Consider the following 18,503-nt stretch of genomic DNA (forward strand, 5'->3'; position numbering starts at 1 on the left):
TTCCCCCCCCAAAAAAGGGTCATCCCCAGCAAATTTGGGCTGGTTTAGTCATCCGAACTGTCCATTTTTGACCCCTTTTTTCCCTAAAAAAGGGTCACTCGGAGGAAATTTGGGACGGTAAATTGAAGCTTCCGGGTCCCAAAGCAAAATTTTTAAACCAGGTCCCCTATCTGTCATGTGGTCTTTAGAATACTGGCATTTTTTGGGACAGAGGGATCCCTTAGCACCTTACGCATCGAGGAGATGCACCCTTTTAAGAGCTATGGTATAGCTAACACATAGTTGCCAGAATTTTTGCCATTTTTTCCCGAAAATGTCCCCAAATGATCCATTATTGGGCGGGGCTTACATAGACCTTGCCTCCTTTTGGCCCAGGAAGACCGGTTTAGGACAGTTGGCTAATACATTATGGCTGGATGTGCATAGGAGTCTTTCTCTCGACTATTTTTAATACTATTTTGTTTGCATTTTCCTTGGAAGCTAAATTTTATGGAAAAAAATAAAAAAAAATCCACAGATTATTTATATATATATATATATATATATATATATATATATATACACACATATATATATATATATATATATATATATTAAAAAAAAAATAATATATATATATGTGTTTTGTTTTTTTTGTTCATTACATATATATATATATATTTTAGATTATAATATATGTATGTGTATACATAAAAAAAATATATATATATATATATATATTATAATATTCTAAAATATATATATATGTAATGAACAAAAAAAAACACATATATTATTTTTTTTATATATGTAATAAAAAAATTATATATTTTTTTTTTATTACATATATAAAAAAAATAATATATATATGTGTTTTTTTTTGTTCATTACATATATATATATATATATTAGAATATTATAATATATATATATATTTTTTTTATGTATACACATACATACATACATATACATATATATATATACATACACACACATACATACATATATATTATTTTTTTTATTATATATATATATATATATATATATATATATATATATATATATATTTATTTATATTACACACTTTATAATATATAATTATATAAAAAAAAAACACCACTTGAGAAATAAGGACACGCAAACACGTCCACAGTCTTAGAAACGGAAATCGTTCTAACCCCTCAAAAAAAGGATTCTCGTACACTTAGCTGCCATTCTTCACCTGGACACCAGAGGGCGGCATGAGACAGGCAGGAAGCACGGACTAAAGCTACACTGGGTAAAGGTTCACATTGTGTCAGAGCCTGAGGTTAGATGGACGACGGATCAGCTCCGGTGCTGAGCGCATCATGTCCTGCCAGGACGGAGCCCAAGTAGCTCACATCCTGAGCGTGTTGAATTATACACATCCGACAGAGTGTCAAGAAGATGGATTGTACGGCAAATCCTGGTGCACGATTGTAGGAATGTTTTGAGAAATGAGACATTTTTTGGAAAGGAAGAAGACCTCAACGCAATTTCAGTTCCGAATACACCACGTTGTCCGAAGAAGGCGGCGCCTCTGGACTCCGATTTTCATATATTATCTCGGGTGTCTAAAGGAGACAAAAAATAAACAGATTTCTCAATACAAATGGTATGAATTATTAATAAGACCTGGTGAGGCTGGTGTACTTACTCTGAAAATCCATCACACAATGATTGGATACTAAGTTTCACTGCTCTAGATCGTAGAATTTTCAGAGTAAGTACACCAGACTCATCAGATCTTATTAATGCGGGTTTTGATTGACTTTAAAATGGATGTAAAATTCTACAATCAAAACAGCATTAATAAGATCTGATGAGGCTGGTGTGCTTACTCTGAAAATTCATCACACAATGATTGGATAATAAGTTTCACTGCTCTAGATTGTAGAATTATACAGCTGTTTTATAGTCAATCTAGAGCAGTGAAACATATCAGTCTGTGATGGATTTTCCGAGTCAGTACACCAGCCTCATCTGATCTTATTAATGCTGATTTTGATTGACTTTACAATGGCGGTATAATTCCACAATCATAATCAGCATTAAAAGACCTGATGAGGCTGGTGTACTGACTCTAAAAACCCGTACCAGAATGATTGAATAATCACTTTCACTACTCTAGATTGTAGAATTATACAGCCATTTTAAAGTCAATCAAAATCAGCATTAATAAGACCTGATGTGCCTGGTGTATTTACTCTGAAAATCCATCACAGAATGATTGAATACTAAGTTTCACTGCTCTAGATAGTAGAATTTTCAGAGTAAGTACACCAGCCTCATCAGATCTTATTAATTCTGATTTTGATTGTAGACGTTTACAGCCATTTTAAAGTCAATCAAAATCAGCATTGATAAGACCTGATGAGCCTGGTGTACTTACTCGGAAAATCCATCACAGACTTACATTGCGCATCGAATATTCACATAGCAGCGACATATTCGTCGGATATTCGCTAAGTCGGATATTTGTGGTATTCGATCATCCCTATTAGTTACGTCAAAACTGTCTGTAGTAGAAGAAACACTGCTCCAGAGACTAAGCACAAAGGATTCTTTCTACAGATGCAGTCTTCCTTGTTTAGTGAGCATAGTGGCACTGTATATTGATTTTTTTACCAATACCCCATGGCCATCGACAGGAGCCAGGGCAGAGCACCAGAATTAGAACATCTAATGTGATGTGCCACTTCTGGAGTGGCTGCAGGCTGCTATTTTTGGCTGGGGGGGTCCAAATAACCATGAGCCTTCCCAGTCTGATAATACAAACCCTCAGTTGTCTGCTTTACTTTGGCTGGTTATCAAAAACGTTTGATTATAGTAACAAGCATACAAGCATTTTAGTGCTTGCTCATCACTAGTAGCGACCTCCCAGGTTCCAGGAAAAATTGACAAATATATCGGGGGTATGTTGTTGTCTTCTAAAACCTAACCAGTGCTTGCACAGGCATATCCACCGAAAGATCAGAGGCATACAAGACTTGAAAGGGGGCATGGAGAAGACGTAGAATGGGGAGGCCCAAGAGGGGCAAAGCTATGGGAAAAAATTGCAAATAATGAACGCCAGGAAAGGGCATCTACATATTGGCAAGTATGTGGTCAAAAGTTTTCCTCCAAGAATGGCCGCCAGTAAAAGCTTGTGGAAAAACTGCAGGGAAAATGTAAAGCATAAGTTCTATTTATGCCTAGTATAGGGTCAAAGGGGTGGAGCATGACACAACCCGACCGGTTGTTACGGGACTAGGTATTAAAAGAGCGTTGGGCATTCTCGGGGGACTCTCGTACCTTGTAGTTCAAACATTATACACAATATGTAATGTGACCCGCTTGCTCCCACTAAGATCCCCCTATAACAAAATGAAAAAGGGGTAAAAAAAAAGTTGCAAAACTTTCTGGGTGCATGGTGCCTCATAAACGTCCCCCCACAGAGGAGATTTATCAAGAGTATTCCAAATAAAAATGGGAAACATTTGCCCATAACAACCAATCAGATGCCAGATTTAAGTAGAAGATTCAAAGAGATTGGTCGGAATCAAGTGGCGCTAAGAATAAGCGGATTTCAGGATTTCATGGGTCCTGACTGGTTTCTACGGACGGGCGTGCTACTGTACCTTTTCCTTTTTTGGCTTGTTCTTGAACTCAATTGCAGCGTACTGGAGCTCATGCTGCTCCTGAAAGACAACACCGGGATAAGTCACAAAATATCAGATTTTTCTAGATATAAATATACAACATGATCAATGGATACGATTTATAAATGGATTTTTATTAAAAGGGGTTGTCTCAGGTTCTGGTAGTGATGAGCGGGCACTACCATGCTCGAGTGCTTGGTACTAGTAACTAGTGATGAGCGGGCACTACCATGCTCTGGTGCTCAGTACTCGTAACTAGTGATGAGCGGGCTCTACCATGCTCGGGTGCTCAGTACTGGTAACTAGTGATGAGCGGGCACTACCATGCTCAGGTGCTCAGTACTTGTAACTAGTGATGAGCGGGCACTACCATGCTCGGGTGCTCTGTACTGGTAACTAGTGATGAGCGGGCACTACCATGCTTGGGTGCTCAGTACTGGTAACTAGTGATGAGCGGGAACTACCATGCTCGGGTGCTCAGTACTAGTAACTAGTGATGAGTGAGCACTACCATGCTCGGGTGCTCAGTACTCGTAACTAGTAATGAGCGGGCACTACCATGCTCGGGTGCTCAGTACTCGTAACTAGTGATGTGCGGGCCCTACCATGCCCAGTACTCCAAATGAGCAGTTGGCTACTCAGAAGGGTGTGACTTGAGTACCAAGTATCATAACTAAATAAAAATACCAAGAACCCGAGCATGGTAGTGCCCGCTCATCACTAGTTACGAGTACCGAGCACCTGAGCATGGTAGTGCCCGCTCATCACTAGTTACGAGTAGCGAGCACCTGAGCATGGTAGTGCCCGCTCATCACTAGTTACAAGTACTGAGCACCCGAGCATGGTAGTGCCCGCTCATCACTAGTTACGAGTACCGAGCACCTGAGCATGGTAGTGCCCGCTCATCACTAGTTACGAGTACCGAGCACCTGAGCATGGTAGTGCCCGCTCATCACTAGTTACGAGTAGCGAGCACCTGAGCATGGTAGTGCCCGCTCATCACTAGTTACGAGTAGCGAGCACCTGAGCATGGTAGTGCTCGCTCATCACTAGTTAACAGTACCGAGCACCTGAGCATGGTAGTGCCCGCTCATCACTAGTTACGAGTACTGAGCACCCGAGCATGGTAGTGCCCGCTCATCACTAGTTACAAGTACTGAGCACCCGAGCATGGTAGTGCCCGCTCATCACTAGTTACCAGTACTGAGCACCCGAGCATGGTAGTGCCCGCTCATCACTAGTTACCAGTACTGAGCACCCGTGCATGGTAGTGCCCGCTCATCACTAGTTACCAGTACTGAGCACCCGAGCATGGTAGTGCCCGCTCATCACTAGTTACCAGTACTGAGCACCCGAGCATGGTAGTGCCCGCTCATCACTAGTTACCAGTACTGAGCACCCGTGCATGGTAGTGCTCGCTCATCACTAGTTACTAGTACTGAGCACCCGAGCATGGTAGTGCCCGCTCATCACTAGTTACGATTACTGAGCACCCGAGCATGGTAGTTCCCGCTCATCACTAGTTACGATTACTGAGCACCCGAGCATGGGTGAAGTGGAAGGGGGAAGTGGAAGTGGGTGGAGTTGTGGAGGACGGCGGGCCTGTTCAAGGACCCGCCATTCTCCAGCTTGAGGATTTCGCCACTTGGGGTGGTACCCAAGAAGGAGCCGAGCAAATTTTGGCTCATACATCATTTACCCTATCCGGCAAGGTTGTCAGTGAACGATGGGATTTCACCTGAGTTGTCTGCGGTCTGTATGTCTCGTTTGACACGGCATTGGAGTCAGTGTGGGTAGCCGGGCAGGGGACCCTGATGGCCAAGGCGGACGTGGAAGCTGCTTTTTGTTTACTTCCGGTACATCCAGAGAGTCTTCAGCTTTTAGGGTGCGTGTGGGATGGTGAATTCTATGTGGATCGGTGCCTGCCCATGGGGTTGTTCCATTTTGTGTGCTTATTTTGAAGCGTTTAGTTCTTTTGTGGAAGGGGTAGTCAGGAATGTGTCAGGAGTCCAGTCAGTGATTCACTATTTGGATGATTTCTTTTGCGTTGGCCCGGTGGGCTCCTCAGTTTGTTCCTTGTTGTGATTTATGTTAGAGCGGATAGTGCGAAGCCTGGTTATTCCGTTGGCAAAGGAAAAAACGGAAGGGCCAGTGACGGCTTGGGGTTTTGGGCATCGATATTGATACGGTGGCTATGGAATGCCGATTGCCGGAGGGCACGCTGCGTGATTTGAAGGCGTCAGTGTGGTTTTGTATCAGGCTAAAAAGGTGCGGTTGCGGGATTTGCAGTCAGTGCGTGAAAAATTGACTTTTTGCCTGTCGCATTATGCCGATGGGGCGAATAGTTAATAGGTGATTGGCGAGCGCAGCTGCAGGGGTGACAGCTCCGGATCATTTTGTCTGAGTGACGAAGGTGATGAAAGGAGATCTGCTGGTGTGGGATGCGTTTCTCGACTAATACAATGGAAAGATGAAATGGATGAGCAAGGCATTGTCAAATAGACAGCTGGAAATATTTATGGACACGGTGGGGGCGTCGGGTTTTGGGGCAATTTTTCAAACACATTGGTGCATTGGGAAATGGCCACGGCGTTGGGTGGAAAAGGGGCTGGTAGAGAATCTCGCGCTGCTGGAACTGTTTCCCATCATAGTGGCAGTGGAGTTGTGGGGCCCAGAATTGGCAGGCAAGAAGCTTGGCATGCATTGTGATAATATGGCGGTGGTGCATTCTATCAATTCACTGTCGGCTAAATCACATCCGGTAGTGGGGTACTTGAGGCATCTGATGTTGCGTTGCTTGGCGCTAAACACTTGTGTGGTGGCGCGGCATGTGCTCGGGGTTCAAAATGGGGTGGTTGATGCACTTTCTCGGTTTCAGTTTTACAGGTTCCGGAGACTGGTGCTGGGAGCAGACGAGGATGGAGAACTATGCCCGGAATGGCTGTGGGACCTGGCGTCTGTGTAGCATTTGAGGGACGTAGGAGATCGGTGGCCGTGGCTACCTGGTGCTGATACCAGTCGGTGTGGCAGGAATGGGTAGAGTTGGAGAAGGCGGATTTTATGGAGCCTGGTTACACGGGACGAGTGTTGGGGGTTGTCGTTGATTAGTGGGGATTCTTCAGCAGGTCGGTCTGTTTCGGTCATAGGTTACAAGTTGGCGGCGTGGGCTTTCTTGTTTGAAATGCAAGGGGTTCGGGACGCGACAAAGGATTTCTGGAGTGGCAGGCGATGAGGGGTTTTCGAAAGGGGGCGCGGTCGCGGGACACAAGGTGGCCTATAGCGTTCCCATTGTTGGTTCGTTTGGTGGGGTGTTTGGGGGGATATATGCTTGTCTCCTTATGAACGAGCCTTGTTCACGGTTGCCTTCGTATTGGCGGTCTTTGGGGCCTTTCGCATCGGAGAATTGGTTATCCCGGCTAGGCAAGCAGTAGGCGGACTGTTGAGGGTGGATGTGATGCTTGGGATGGATAGAGTGGAATGCCGGCTACGATTTTTAAAGATGGATCAAGTGGGCCGTGGACACCTGGTGGTGTGGTTTGACTTTCCAGGGCACCAGCTATGCCCGGTGGTACAGGGGACGGAGTTTTGAAGGTGCGGGGTGGTTACCCTGGTGTTTTCCTTAGGCATGTGGATGGATCCGCTTTATAGCGATTCCAGTTTATCGCAGTGCTGAAGACAGCTTTAGTACGGGTGGGGGAGGAGCCAAGGGATTACGGGTCCCACTCCTTCCGGATTGGGGCAGCGACTGAAGCCGCTACGTGGGGAGCTGAGTAAGGATTGGATTTGGAGAATTGGGAGATGGTGGGGAGCTTTGCGGGCGGATGTTCGTCGGGACGGTCAGCAGCTCGGAGTGGCGATGACGGAAGCCCGTCTGAAATGGCTCGGAATTCGGGGCATGACCTGGGGGAGAGTTCGCCCTGAGGTGGCGTATTATAGCCGTATTTGATCGGGAACCGAATGTGTTAATTCTGCATGTGGGAGGGAATGACCTTGGAGTGAGGGCGGTGAGAGAGTTGAAGAGGGATATCAAGTTAGTCTTGTTGCATTTGTGGAAGACGTTCCCTAGTATTTTAATTGTATGGTCCAATATCATATTCCAGAAGCAGTGGTGTTTCGCGGCCCGGGTAAATTGAACCGAGCAATTGGCAGGTTCGTAGCGCAAAATGGATGATTGGTGGTCCGACATAGAGAGCTGGAGGAGTCCACCGAGCAGTATTTGAGGCGAGATGGGGTCCATCTCATGGACATAGGTTTGGATTTGTGGATGTTGGGTTTGAGGGATGGCTTAGAGCAAGCCATTGGAGTGTGGAGGGCGTGGAGGGCCCGGGCCAAGTAAGGGCCCGGGCCAAGTAAGGTGTCACTTGGCCGGTCTGTGGCGGGGTGATAGAGAGGGGGTTCAGAGAGGTTGGGAGTACCGACAGTCGGTTTGTTGGAATGAAGCCACTCAGGGGGAGTGGCTTTGGTTTGGATGGGAACTTGTGGGCGGAGGTCCTGCAGGTTCTGGGGAGGGGTAATTAACGATGGAACGTTATTACCCCACACCTCGGGTCGGTTGGTCACGGCCGAGGTGGTCCTCTGGGCCGGATGGAGGTTACGGCCGGGGGATAGGAATGATGGTTGGCCTCTCGGACGGATCTATCAGGTGTGTTTTGTGGAGAATAAGTATATATGTACAGGTTATGTGTTATCAATGGGTCGCATGTTGAGCCACGAGTTTGGGTACATATATACTGTTAAATAAAGCTGTGGCCATTCGTGCAATAAAGTCGTAGTCTGTGTCGTTATTTTAGGTACAGTTGGTAAGGGGAAGTTTTACATTGGAGACCCGCTTATCCCTATAGATATGTACTGAGCACGATTTCGGATTTCTGGAGACCACTGGAATAGGGTAACTTGTGAATACACATACAGTCCAGAATACACATTTTGCATAAACGCCTAAACCTTTTTCCATGATTTCCTGATATAAAGGGCCCTGTGTGAATAGAGGTTTCCTTTTAATGTCGGAGTTGATTATGATGAATCTTAGCAACCACCATGCTAAGCTGAATGAATGCGGAGACTGGCTTTGTATTCCACAGCAGCAGAGACCGCAGAGAAATCAAGACCTGAAAGTGTCATTCCTATTTTAAAGGGGAAGGTCAATTTTTTTCTAGTAAAAGAGGAAAACGAGAGTCAAGATCGCACCTGACGTAATCAATGTGTATTTAAAAAAAAAAAATCACTGAAGACTAAAAAAGAAAATAGCATAAACTCATCACAATATGAACAGTAGCTCACGAGGGTGGACAAATTTGTAGACGCTCCTCCGCACCGGTAGAAGGAAGTCTTCCGGTCAAGGAACTCCCAAAAACGGAAGTCATTTCTGATCATTTATTTCCTAACAATGAAAGTTTAATTGGTATATAATTCTATTTTGATACCTAAACCATCACATTGCGCCCTACATTATGGCCTACGTAATAGTGCCACACAGTACCCAAAAAATAGTACAGCTCACAGCTTCACTTACGAGAAGTTTGAGACAACTTTTTTATTAAAACTTTTTCAGCTTGGGAGCCAAACTCGTCCACCCCGACACAAACCACCCGAAAAAGGGAACTAATAAGTATTTGCGGAAGTTTCAAATTATGTAACAAGACCCATGATTTGCAAAACTGACTAAGTCAACTGCGTGATCTATCTAGAATACTATAATTGAAGTAGAGAGAGAGATGGTCTAGCCTTGGGTCATCTGATTTCCTTTGATGATGGTTGGGAAAACATGTGTTTGGGCTCCCTCTACCGCTACCCTTCAGAGGAACCAGATTGCAAGCCAACAATGTAAATGTTTATAGGGGTCTGTCAGCCATGGTAAGGGATGCTGATGAAAGAAAGAAAGTAGGCAAGCTTAGCCCCTAAATTTACCCTCCGTTGCAGCATGGCTGTAGAAGAAGAGTTGACCTGCTCCTTACCACCAATTACATGACACCCACAGAGAATCATCAGGTTTTTCATTCAGATAACTGGTGATGTCAACTTTTCCAGTCTGGTGGAGACGGTTGGAGGTTAGGTTGTGGGCGTAAAACCAAGCATACACGTTAGATGGCTGTCATCGTTCAGCCGTTAGCCATGTTAGCCATCTCACCCACATGTAGGGTCACTCGTTTGGCTGGGAGAGCAATATGCTCAGTAGTCCTAAGCCAGACATGTCCTATCAACTTCTGCAGTCCTAAGAAAGATATTCCCTATCAACTTTAGCAGTCCTAAGCCAGACAGGGCCCATAAACTTTACCATTCCTAAACCAGACATGGCCCATCAGATTTAGCAGTCCCAAGTTAGATATTCTCCATCAACTTTAGCAGTACTAAACCAGACATGGCCCATCAACTTTAGCAGTCCTAAACCAGACATGGCCCATCAACTTTACAAGTCCTAAACCAGACATGGCCCATCAACTTTACAAGTCCTAAACCAGACATGGCCCATCAACTTTAGCAGTCCTAAACCAGACATGGCCCATCAACTTTAGCAGTCCTAAACCAGACATGCCCATCAATGTTAGCAGTCCTAAACCAGACATGCCCATCAACTTTTGTAGTCCTAAACCAGACATGGCCCATCAACTTTAGTAGTCCTAATCCAAACAAGGCGCATCAACTTTAGCAGTCCTGAACCAGACATGCCCCATCAATTTTAGCAGTCCTAAGCCAGACATGCCCCATCAACTTCTCCCCCTACAACCAGTTGGCTGTTGCCCCCATACACATTACAGTGTGAGCCAAACCCATCGATCTCAGTAAGTTCGGCGGACATCAGTCTAATGTGTATGGGAGGCTTAAGCATACCTTCTGTGTTTCTGTTATCTCAATGTCTTCCCACGATTGACTTTTAAGGAAACCCCCTTTAATACAAAAGAGGAAGTAGAGGGGTACGCACATGGGACAGGTGAAGGGGGGGGGGGTGTTTGATTGTGATTTGCATGTATGTTGCTCAAACATTATATTCCGTCTACTTACCACAGACTGTGTTGTAATGTCAGCCTGACCTGTGAGAAAATAAATAGAAACAATCAGATCTCCATTATTTTAATACTTCCTTCTTTCAGCGATTTGGTGAACATCTTCTGTGAACGTTTGCAGAATTAATAATAGAAACTATAGTCATTTTGTAATGATGAAATATTATACAGAACCCAAGTGAATCAACAGGAGGGAGAGCAAAATAATGGTTAAAGGCATTGTCCAGATTTTAGAAAAAAAATAGTTGCTTTTCCCAGAGTCATGTTACCTCTAGACTATGTAAGGTCAATCCACCAGAACAACTTTATGGAGGCTCCAATTGACTGGTCATGAAGGTGTCAAGCTACCACTAGGGGCCGCTGGGACTCAGCTAGGAAGAACTCCTGAGTGCAGTTAGACAAAAGCCCACTAGAGGTTGCTAACAACAGCAGGGATAGTCGATCAGTCAGGGTCTATACCGGGATGTCCCATCTGTACCGAGGAGAAAACAAGTCAAAGTCAAAGAACAGAGCCGAGGTCAAATACCGGGAGAGCAAGTAAGCACAGGAGAGGGGATGGAGGACACGGAACAGGACCAGAGTCCGGAGAACGGGGAGAAACGGAGGTAAGGTTGAGAAGGAGGGATGGAAGTCAGGACAGGCTGGGGAAATGGAGGTCAGGTCAGGTCAGGCAAGAGGGACGGAGGTCAGGACGAACAGTACCAGGTAGAAGGAGAAGAAACAGAGAACTTTTTTCAGGAATAGTGCACGCAGCAGAGCCAGAAATATTACTGGTGGCATCCCGGAGGTAGCAGCACCAAGATATGGTGTCGCGACCCCCGGAACGAGGCCAGAACGAACAAACAGTCTCCTCCCAAGGGACCTAAATCCCGAAGGCAGGATACATGCACCGGCCCAGGAATGGCAGAGCCGTGCATGAATCATGACCGCAGGTCTACTCCTGACCAGTAGTGCATCTATTGGGGGGGGGAGCAGAAATATGCGGTCGCCCGGATCCCATGCTCAGAGGGGCTCACCCAGAGCTACTGCCACTGTCAACTGTATCATCAACTCACGACTACTGAATGGATAGAAAGTTCCCAGCAAGACCTTCCAATCATAATCAAAAGTTAGAATCTCACAGAAGATTAATAACGAAAGCCATATGTTTAAGAATTTTTAGCCAACATGAAGAAAAAAAAGAGTCTGAAAACTAGGAGAGTCTGAAAACTAGGAGAGTCTAAAAACTAGGAGAGTCTAAAAACTAGGAGAGTCTAAAAACTAGGAGAGTCTAAAAACTAGGAGAGTCTGAAAACTAGGAGACTCTGAAAACTAGGAGACTCTGAAAACTAGGAGACTCTGAAAACTAGGAGACTCTGAAAACTAGGAGACTCTGAAAACTAGGAGACTCTGAAAACTAGGAGACTCTGAAAACTAGGAGACTCTGAAAACTAGGAGACTCTGAAAACTAGGAGACTCTGAAAACTAGGAGACTCTGAAAACTAGGAGACTCTGAAAACTAGGAGACTCTGAAAACTAGGAGACTCTGAAAACTAGGAGAGTCTGGGACTGGTTTTGAAGGTGCAGAATGGCCAAGAAAAAGGTTAGATAGTGTTAAACCCTTCGATATTTTTTTTTTTCCTCCTCATTTTCAAAAAGCCATCATTTTTGTATTTTTCCATCAACTCAGAAGTTATGAGGGCATGTGATTGTGAAGGACGGCTTGCATTTTTGAATAACACCATTCAATTTACCATATACTAAACATTTTTGGTGACACCAGATAAGTTACTTTTTTCTAAATTTCATTCTTTTCACAAGAAAATGGGTATTATTTTAAACTTTATTTTTGACTAGTCTTGACTTTTGTTTTTTTACTAGGCTTGAACCTACAATCGCCTATACAAATGGGACTACCAAAAACATCCGGAGGTCTCCTTAAGAATGAATGAAGCAGAGGTGCCACAACTCCATTCACAAAGGGCTCCCAAGTTCTTGGGATTCGCGAGTTCCAAACGGTCAGACCCCCAGCGATTGGGAAGTTATCCCCTATCGAAACCATAGGGGACAACTTATAAACTTGAGAATAACCCTAAAAGACCCCATGTCTGCTCAACCTTTCACTATATTGGACTACTCCAAAGGCGGCTCAATGGTGCGGCTCCTCTAACGTCGAGAGTGAAGCACAAACAAGCGTCCATTCACGAAACCATGATATGGGGGGGGGTGGAACTTTTCTATTCCCATTGTAGACTATTTTTAGAGATGACATTCATCTCATTTTTTGTTTGTACAGACAACAAAATGAAATAATTATTGCTACAGAATATAATTCTCTGAGGTTAGAAATGTTGGATCCTCAAGTTCATACATGTCCTGTAGAGCTTAGGTATGAGCCGTTATGTTGTGACCGTCTAGACTTGTAAACTTGGCTGTAACTTCCCTGTTTCCGGTACTTAATAGACCTTAGACAATGACTCCTCACACACCCTGGTAACTCTCGAATTGGCAGCGTAACAGTGTAGCTATGGCACCGTACAATGAGGAAGCAAGTGGTTCAATAGGTACGCTGATACAGGAGATTTACGGATCTCTGACCAGGTGCATAACTAATGGAAGTGCTGGGGTTGAATTTCCAACCACGTCTTCATGCTTTAGGAGCCTAGTGGCCTTTTTACCACTTAACCAGTATTATAAATGGTTAATTTTGAATTAGGGCCCAGGATTTCAAGTTATTCTTCAAGATGTCCAAAATCTGGTGGATATGGTGGTCGAACATGTACTATGTTGAGGGGTCTTAGGTCTCCACTCAAATATCGACACCATGAAAAGAGCATGTCATGTAGGCCACAACTTTTCCTCTTTAGGCGTTGTTTAAACAGGCCTATATTTAGTCCCTGTCCTAAATCAAAGTACTTGTGCGCATGAGCAATTTACCACACAGACCATTGGCAGATCGTCCTTGCACATGGACACGAAGGTGCAATAGACCCAATCAAGCCTGGGCGTGAAAGGTCTGAGAAATAATGTCAACCCAACTTTAGGCCTGATTCAGATGTCTGAGCTCAGTGGTTAGCACTTGGGTCCTGGGTTCAAATCCTACCAAGGACAACATCTACCAGAAATTTGTATGTTTTCCCCATGTTTGTGTGGGTTCCTCTGGGATCTCTGGTTTCCTTGCACACTCCAAAGACATTCTGATAAGGAATTTAGATTGTGAGCCCAAATGGGGACAGTGTTGATCACATTTGTAAAGCGCTGTGAAATTAATAGCGCTACATAAGGGAGTAATAATAAGGATAGATCTGACTGATTTAGATCCTACATGCAGATCTAACTCGCCCATTCAAATGAATGGGCCTGTCAACCCCCCCCCAAAAAAAACAGACACCACATGGTTGCCATACGAGTGCTGTTCATTGGTTTAATTGGAAGGAGAAGCTTGAATTGTTTTTTTTTTGCACATGAGAAAAATGGATAAAACACTGATAGTAAAAATGTACAGAGCAAAAATGGATTTGGAAATCATGCACAAAGAAAGAAAAAGAAAAAAAGCACAGTCTGAATGAAGTGTAGTACCATATACAGTGCGATCCTACATTTATACTAATAGTTAAAGCCAAAAAATAGTGCCGTCTTTTAGTAAATATGGAACAATTTAGGACTCTTCATAAAGGGGTTCTGTAAGAATGTAATAAAATGTCTCCCGTCACATAATTCAAACGGCAACCTGTCCGAGTCACAATGCTGAAACACAGCTACCAAGCCCGGAGTCTTAATTGTCAAAGGAGCTACATCCTAAATAGACACACAGGTACTTATTGAGAATTGTGTAAAATCTGCCAGAATAGGTGTTTTTAAGGTGTCTAAAATACATGCATAGCATAAGCCGCATATTCAGATCAATTGTGCGTAATTTTAGTGCAATTCAGAAAATCTTCCTTATTATTTTTGTGGATAAACAAATGTAACAAAGTGTAGTGTTATTACGCAAAGAAATTATATTTTGTATAATTATATATATAAATATATATATATATATATATATATATATATATATATATATATATATATACACACACACAAATACTCATAATAATAATATTAATAATAATCTATATATATAATTGCCTTATTCTGTCTGTCTGTCTGTCTGTCTGTCTATCTGTCTGTCTGTCTGTCATGCTCCGAAATTGTGTCCTTACGGTGACACAAAGCTGATTGGCCGCTGGGCTCGCCATGGCCCCGCCCCCCCACACGGATTGGCCTCTCGCCCCGGCTCTCTGCAGGCCCCGCCCCCCTCACGCAATCCACGCTCGCTCTTGACCAACTGACACGGGGCTCCGATTCCCAGGTGAGTACACACACACATCAGATCACACTCACTCTCACACTCACTCTCACACATCACAACATGCTGGGATATCGCTTGCTTCTACACCGGCTCCGTCAGGATCCCGGCAGCGCCAGACATAACCTTGCGATGCTGGGATCTTCACGGAGGCCGTGAAAGCTGGTAACCATTATACACATCGGGTAACTAAGGTCCCTTAGTTACCCGATGTGTATCATAGTTACCAGTGTACACCGGCTCACACTCACTCTCACACACACCTCACACACACATCACATCGCATCCACACATCAAGGTCCTGCAGCTGCGGAACATACAGACACATAACAGCACACACACACACACACACAAATCAGATAACACTCACTCACACACACACATCACATCGCATCCACATACTCACAACATCCTGGGATATCGCTTGCTTCTCGGCCTCGATACTGTGCTGTGAGCTTCCAGGACCTGACGGAGGATCACATGGCCAGAAGCATGTGATATCCCCGGATGTTGTGAGTATAAGCGCGTATGTGCGATATCGTCAGTGTCTGTGTGTGTGAGTGTATGCGATCGGGTGTGTGTGAGTGGATGCGATCGGGTGTGTGTGAGTGGATGCGATCGGGTGTGTGTGAGTGGATGCGATCGGGTGTGTGTGAGTGGATGCGATCGGGTGTGTGTGAGTGGATGCGATCGGGTGTGTGTGAGTGGATGCGATCGGGTGTGTGTGAGTGGATGCGATCGGGTGTGTGAGTGTCGGCAGAGGAGCACGGCGTGCTGGAGGAGGCTGGGAGCAGAGAGGCTGATCATGGGGAAGGCTGGGAGGAGAGAGGCTGATGGTGGGGGAGGCTGGGACGAGGGAGGCTGATGCTGGTGGAGGCTGATGCTTGGGGAGGCTGGGAGCGGAAGGCTGATGCTGAGGGAGGCTGGGAGAGGGAGGCTGGGAGGAAGGAGGCTGGGAGGAGAGAGGCTGATCCTGGGGAAGGCTGGGAAGGGGAGGCTGATGCTGGGGGAGGCTGGAAGGAGAGAGGCTGGAAGGAGAGAGGCTGATGCATGGGGAGGCTGATGCTGGGGGAGGCTGGAAGGAGAGAGGCTAATGCTGGTGGAGGCTGATGCTTGGGGAGGCTGATGCTGGGGGAGACTGGGAGGGGAAGGCTGATGCTGAGGGAGGCTGGGAGGAAGGAGGCTGGGAGGAGAGAGGCTGATCCTGGGGAAGACTGGGAACGGGAGGCTGATGCTGAGGGAGGCTGGAAGGAGAGAGGCTGATGCTGGGGGAGGCTGGAAGGAGAGAGGCTGATGCTGGTGGAGGCTGATGCTTGGGGAGGCTGATGCTGGGGGAGGCTGGGAGCGGAAGGCTGATGCTGAGGGAGGCTGGGAGAGGGAGGCTGGGAGGAAGGAGGCTGGGAGGAGAGAGGCTGATCCTGGGGAAGGCTGGGAAGGGGAGGCTGATGCTGGGGGAGGCTGGAAGGAGAGAGGCTGATGCTGGTGGAGGCTGATGCATGGGGAGGCTGATGCTGGGGGAGACTGGGAGCAGAAGGCTGATGCTGAGGGAGGCTGGGAGGAAGGAGGCTGGGAGGAGAGAGGCTGATCCTGGGGAAGGCTGGGAAGGGGAGGCTGATGCTGAGGGAAGCTGGAAGGAGAGAGGCTGATGCTGGGGGAGGCTGGAAGGAGAGAGGCTGAGGCTGGGAGGAGAGAGGCTGATGCTGGGGAAGGCTGATGCTGAGGGAGGCTGGGAGGGGAAAGCTGATGCTGGGGAAGGCTGGGAGGACGGAGGCTGGGAGGAGAGAGGCTGATCCTGGGGAAGGCTGGGAGAGGGAGGCTGATGCTGGAGGAGGCTGGAAGGAGAGAGGCTGATGCTGGCGGAGGCTGATGCTGGGGAGGCTGGGAGAGGGAGGCTGATGCTGAGGGAGGCTGGGAGGAGGGAGGCTGGGAGAGGTAGGCTGAGAGAAGAGAGGCTGATGCACACACACACACACACACACACACACACGCGCGCGCACTGCACAACACACCACACACACACACACACACACTGGGAACCACAAACAACTGCCCTACACAGACACCCACACACACAGACAACGCTGCACACACACAACACCCAACACACAAACACCGCGGCACACACAAATATACGCACATACCGCACAACACACACATTGCTCAAAACATACCTCCCCCCAAAACACACCACACACACACAAACCGCGCAACACACACACAACGCTACAGACACACAGCGCTCCACAAACAACGCAACACACGCAACACACATACAACACCGCTCTCACCCCCCGTCACACCCAGACAACACCCAGAACATGTACAGCGCCTACACAAACACTTGGTAACTACAGACAACAACATCTCTCTATATATATATATATATAACAAAAATCATACATTAACTACACAATACGTAAATTCTAGAATACCCGATGCGTAGAATCGGGCCACCTTCTAGTAATATATATAAATACAATACACACAGAGAGAGAGAGAGAGTATTATATGCATATATATATATATATATATATATATATATATATATATATATATATATATATATATATATACACACACACACACATATGTGTGTGTGCGCGTATACATACACACATATTATATATATATATATATATATATATATATATAAAATGTGTGTGTGCGTATACATATGTATATATATGTATGTATACGCACACACACACACATCTATATATATAATTGCCTTATTCTGTCTGTCTATCTGTCTGTCTATCTGTCTGTCTGTCATGCTCCGAAATTGTGTCCTTACGGTGACACAAAGCTGATTGGCCGCTGGGCTCGCCATGGCCCCGCCCCCCCACACGGATTGGCCTCTCGCCCCGGCTCTCTGCAGGCCCCGCCCCCCTCACGCAATGCACGCTCGCTCTGGCCTAACTGACACGGGGCTCCGATTCCCAGGTGAGTACACACACACATCACATCAGATCACACTCACTCTCACACACACCTCACACATCACATCCACACATCACATCCACACATCACATCCACACATCACATCCACACATCACATCCACACATCACATCCACACATCACATCCACACATCACATCCACACATCACATCCACACATCACATCCACACATCACATCCACACATCACATCCACACATCACATCCACACATCACATCCACACATCACATCCACACATCACATCCACACATCACATCCACACATCACATCCACACATCACATCCACACATCACATCCACACATCACATCCACACATCACATCCACACATCACATCCACACATCACATCCACACACATCACATCCACACACATCACATCCACACATCACAACATGCTGGGATATCGCTTGCTTCTACACCGGCTCCGTCAGGATCCCGGCAGCGCCACACATAACCTTGCGATGCTGGGATCTTAACGGAGGCCGTGAAAGCTGGTAACCATTATACACATCGGGTAACTAAGGTCCCTTAGTTACCCGATGTGTATCATAGTTACCAGTGTACACCGGCTCAC

At 45.8% G+C, this 18,503-nt stretch overlaps 1 protein-coding gene across 1 annotated transcript in view; it reads right to left on the reverse strand.

The window, feature by feature from the left end:
• Positions 1 to 1,030: 1,030 nt before the first annotated feature.
• LOC142256768 (cell adhesion molecule CEACAM8-like) overlaps positions 1,031 to 18,503 on the reverse strand; it is a 90,985-nt gene continuing 73,512 nt past the window's right edge. Inside the window, exons 7-9 of the mRNA XM_075328660.1 lie at positions 10,641 to 10,669; positions 3,621 to 3,680; positions 1,031 to 1,574 (exon numbers count right to left, since the gene is read on the reverse strand). Of these exons, the coding sequence (XP_075184775.1) occupies positions 1,488 to 1,574; positions 3,621 to 3,680; positions 10,641 to 10,669 (176 nt within the window). The 3' untranslated portion in view covers positions 1,031 to 1,487. The remainder of the gene's footprint in view (positions 1,575 to 3,620; positions 3,681 to 10,640; positions 10,670 to 18,503) is intronic.

This window comes from Anomaloglossus baeobatrachus, chromosome 11 (genome assembly GCF_048569485.1).
Source record: "Anomaloglossus baeobatrachus isolate aAnoBae1 chromosome 11, aAnoBae1.hap1, whole genome shotgun sequence".
NCBI classification, from domain to species: Eukaryota; Metazoa; Chordata; class Amphibia; order Anura; family Aromobatidae; genus Anomaloglossus; species Anomaloglossus baeobatrachus.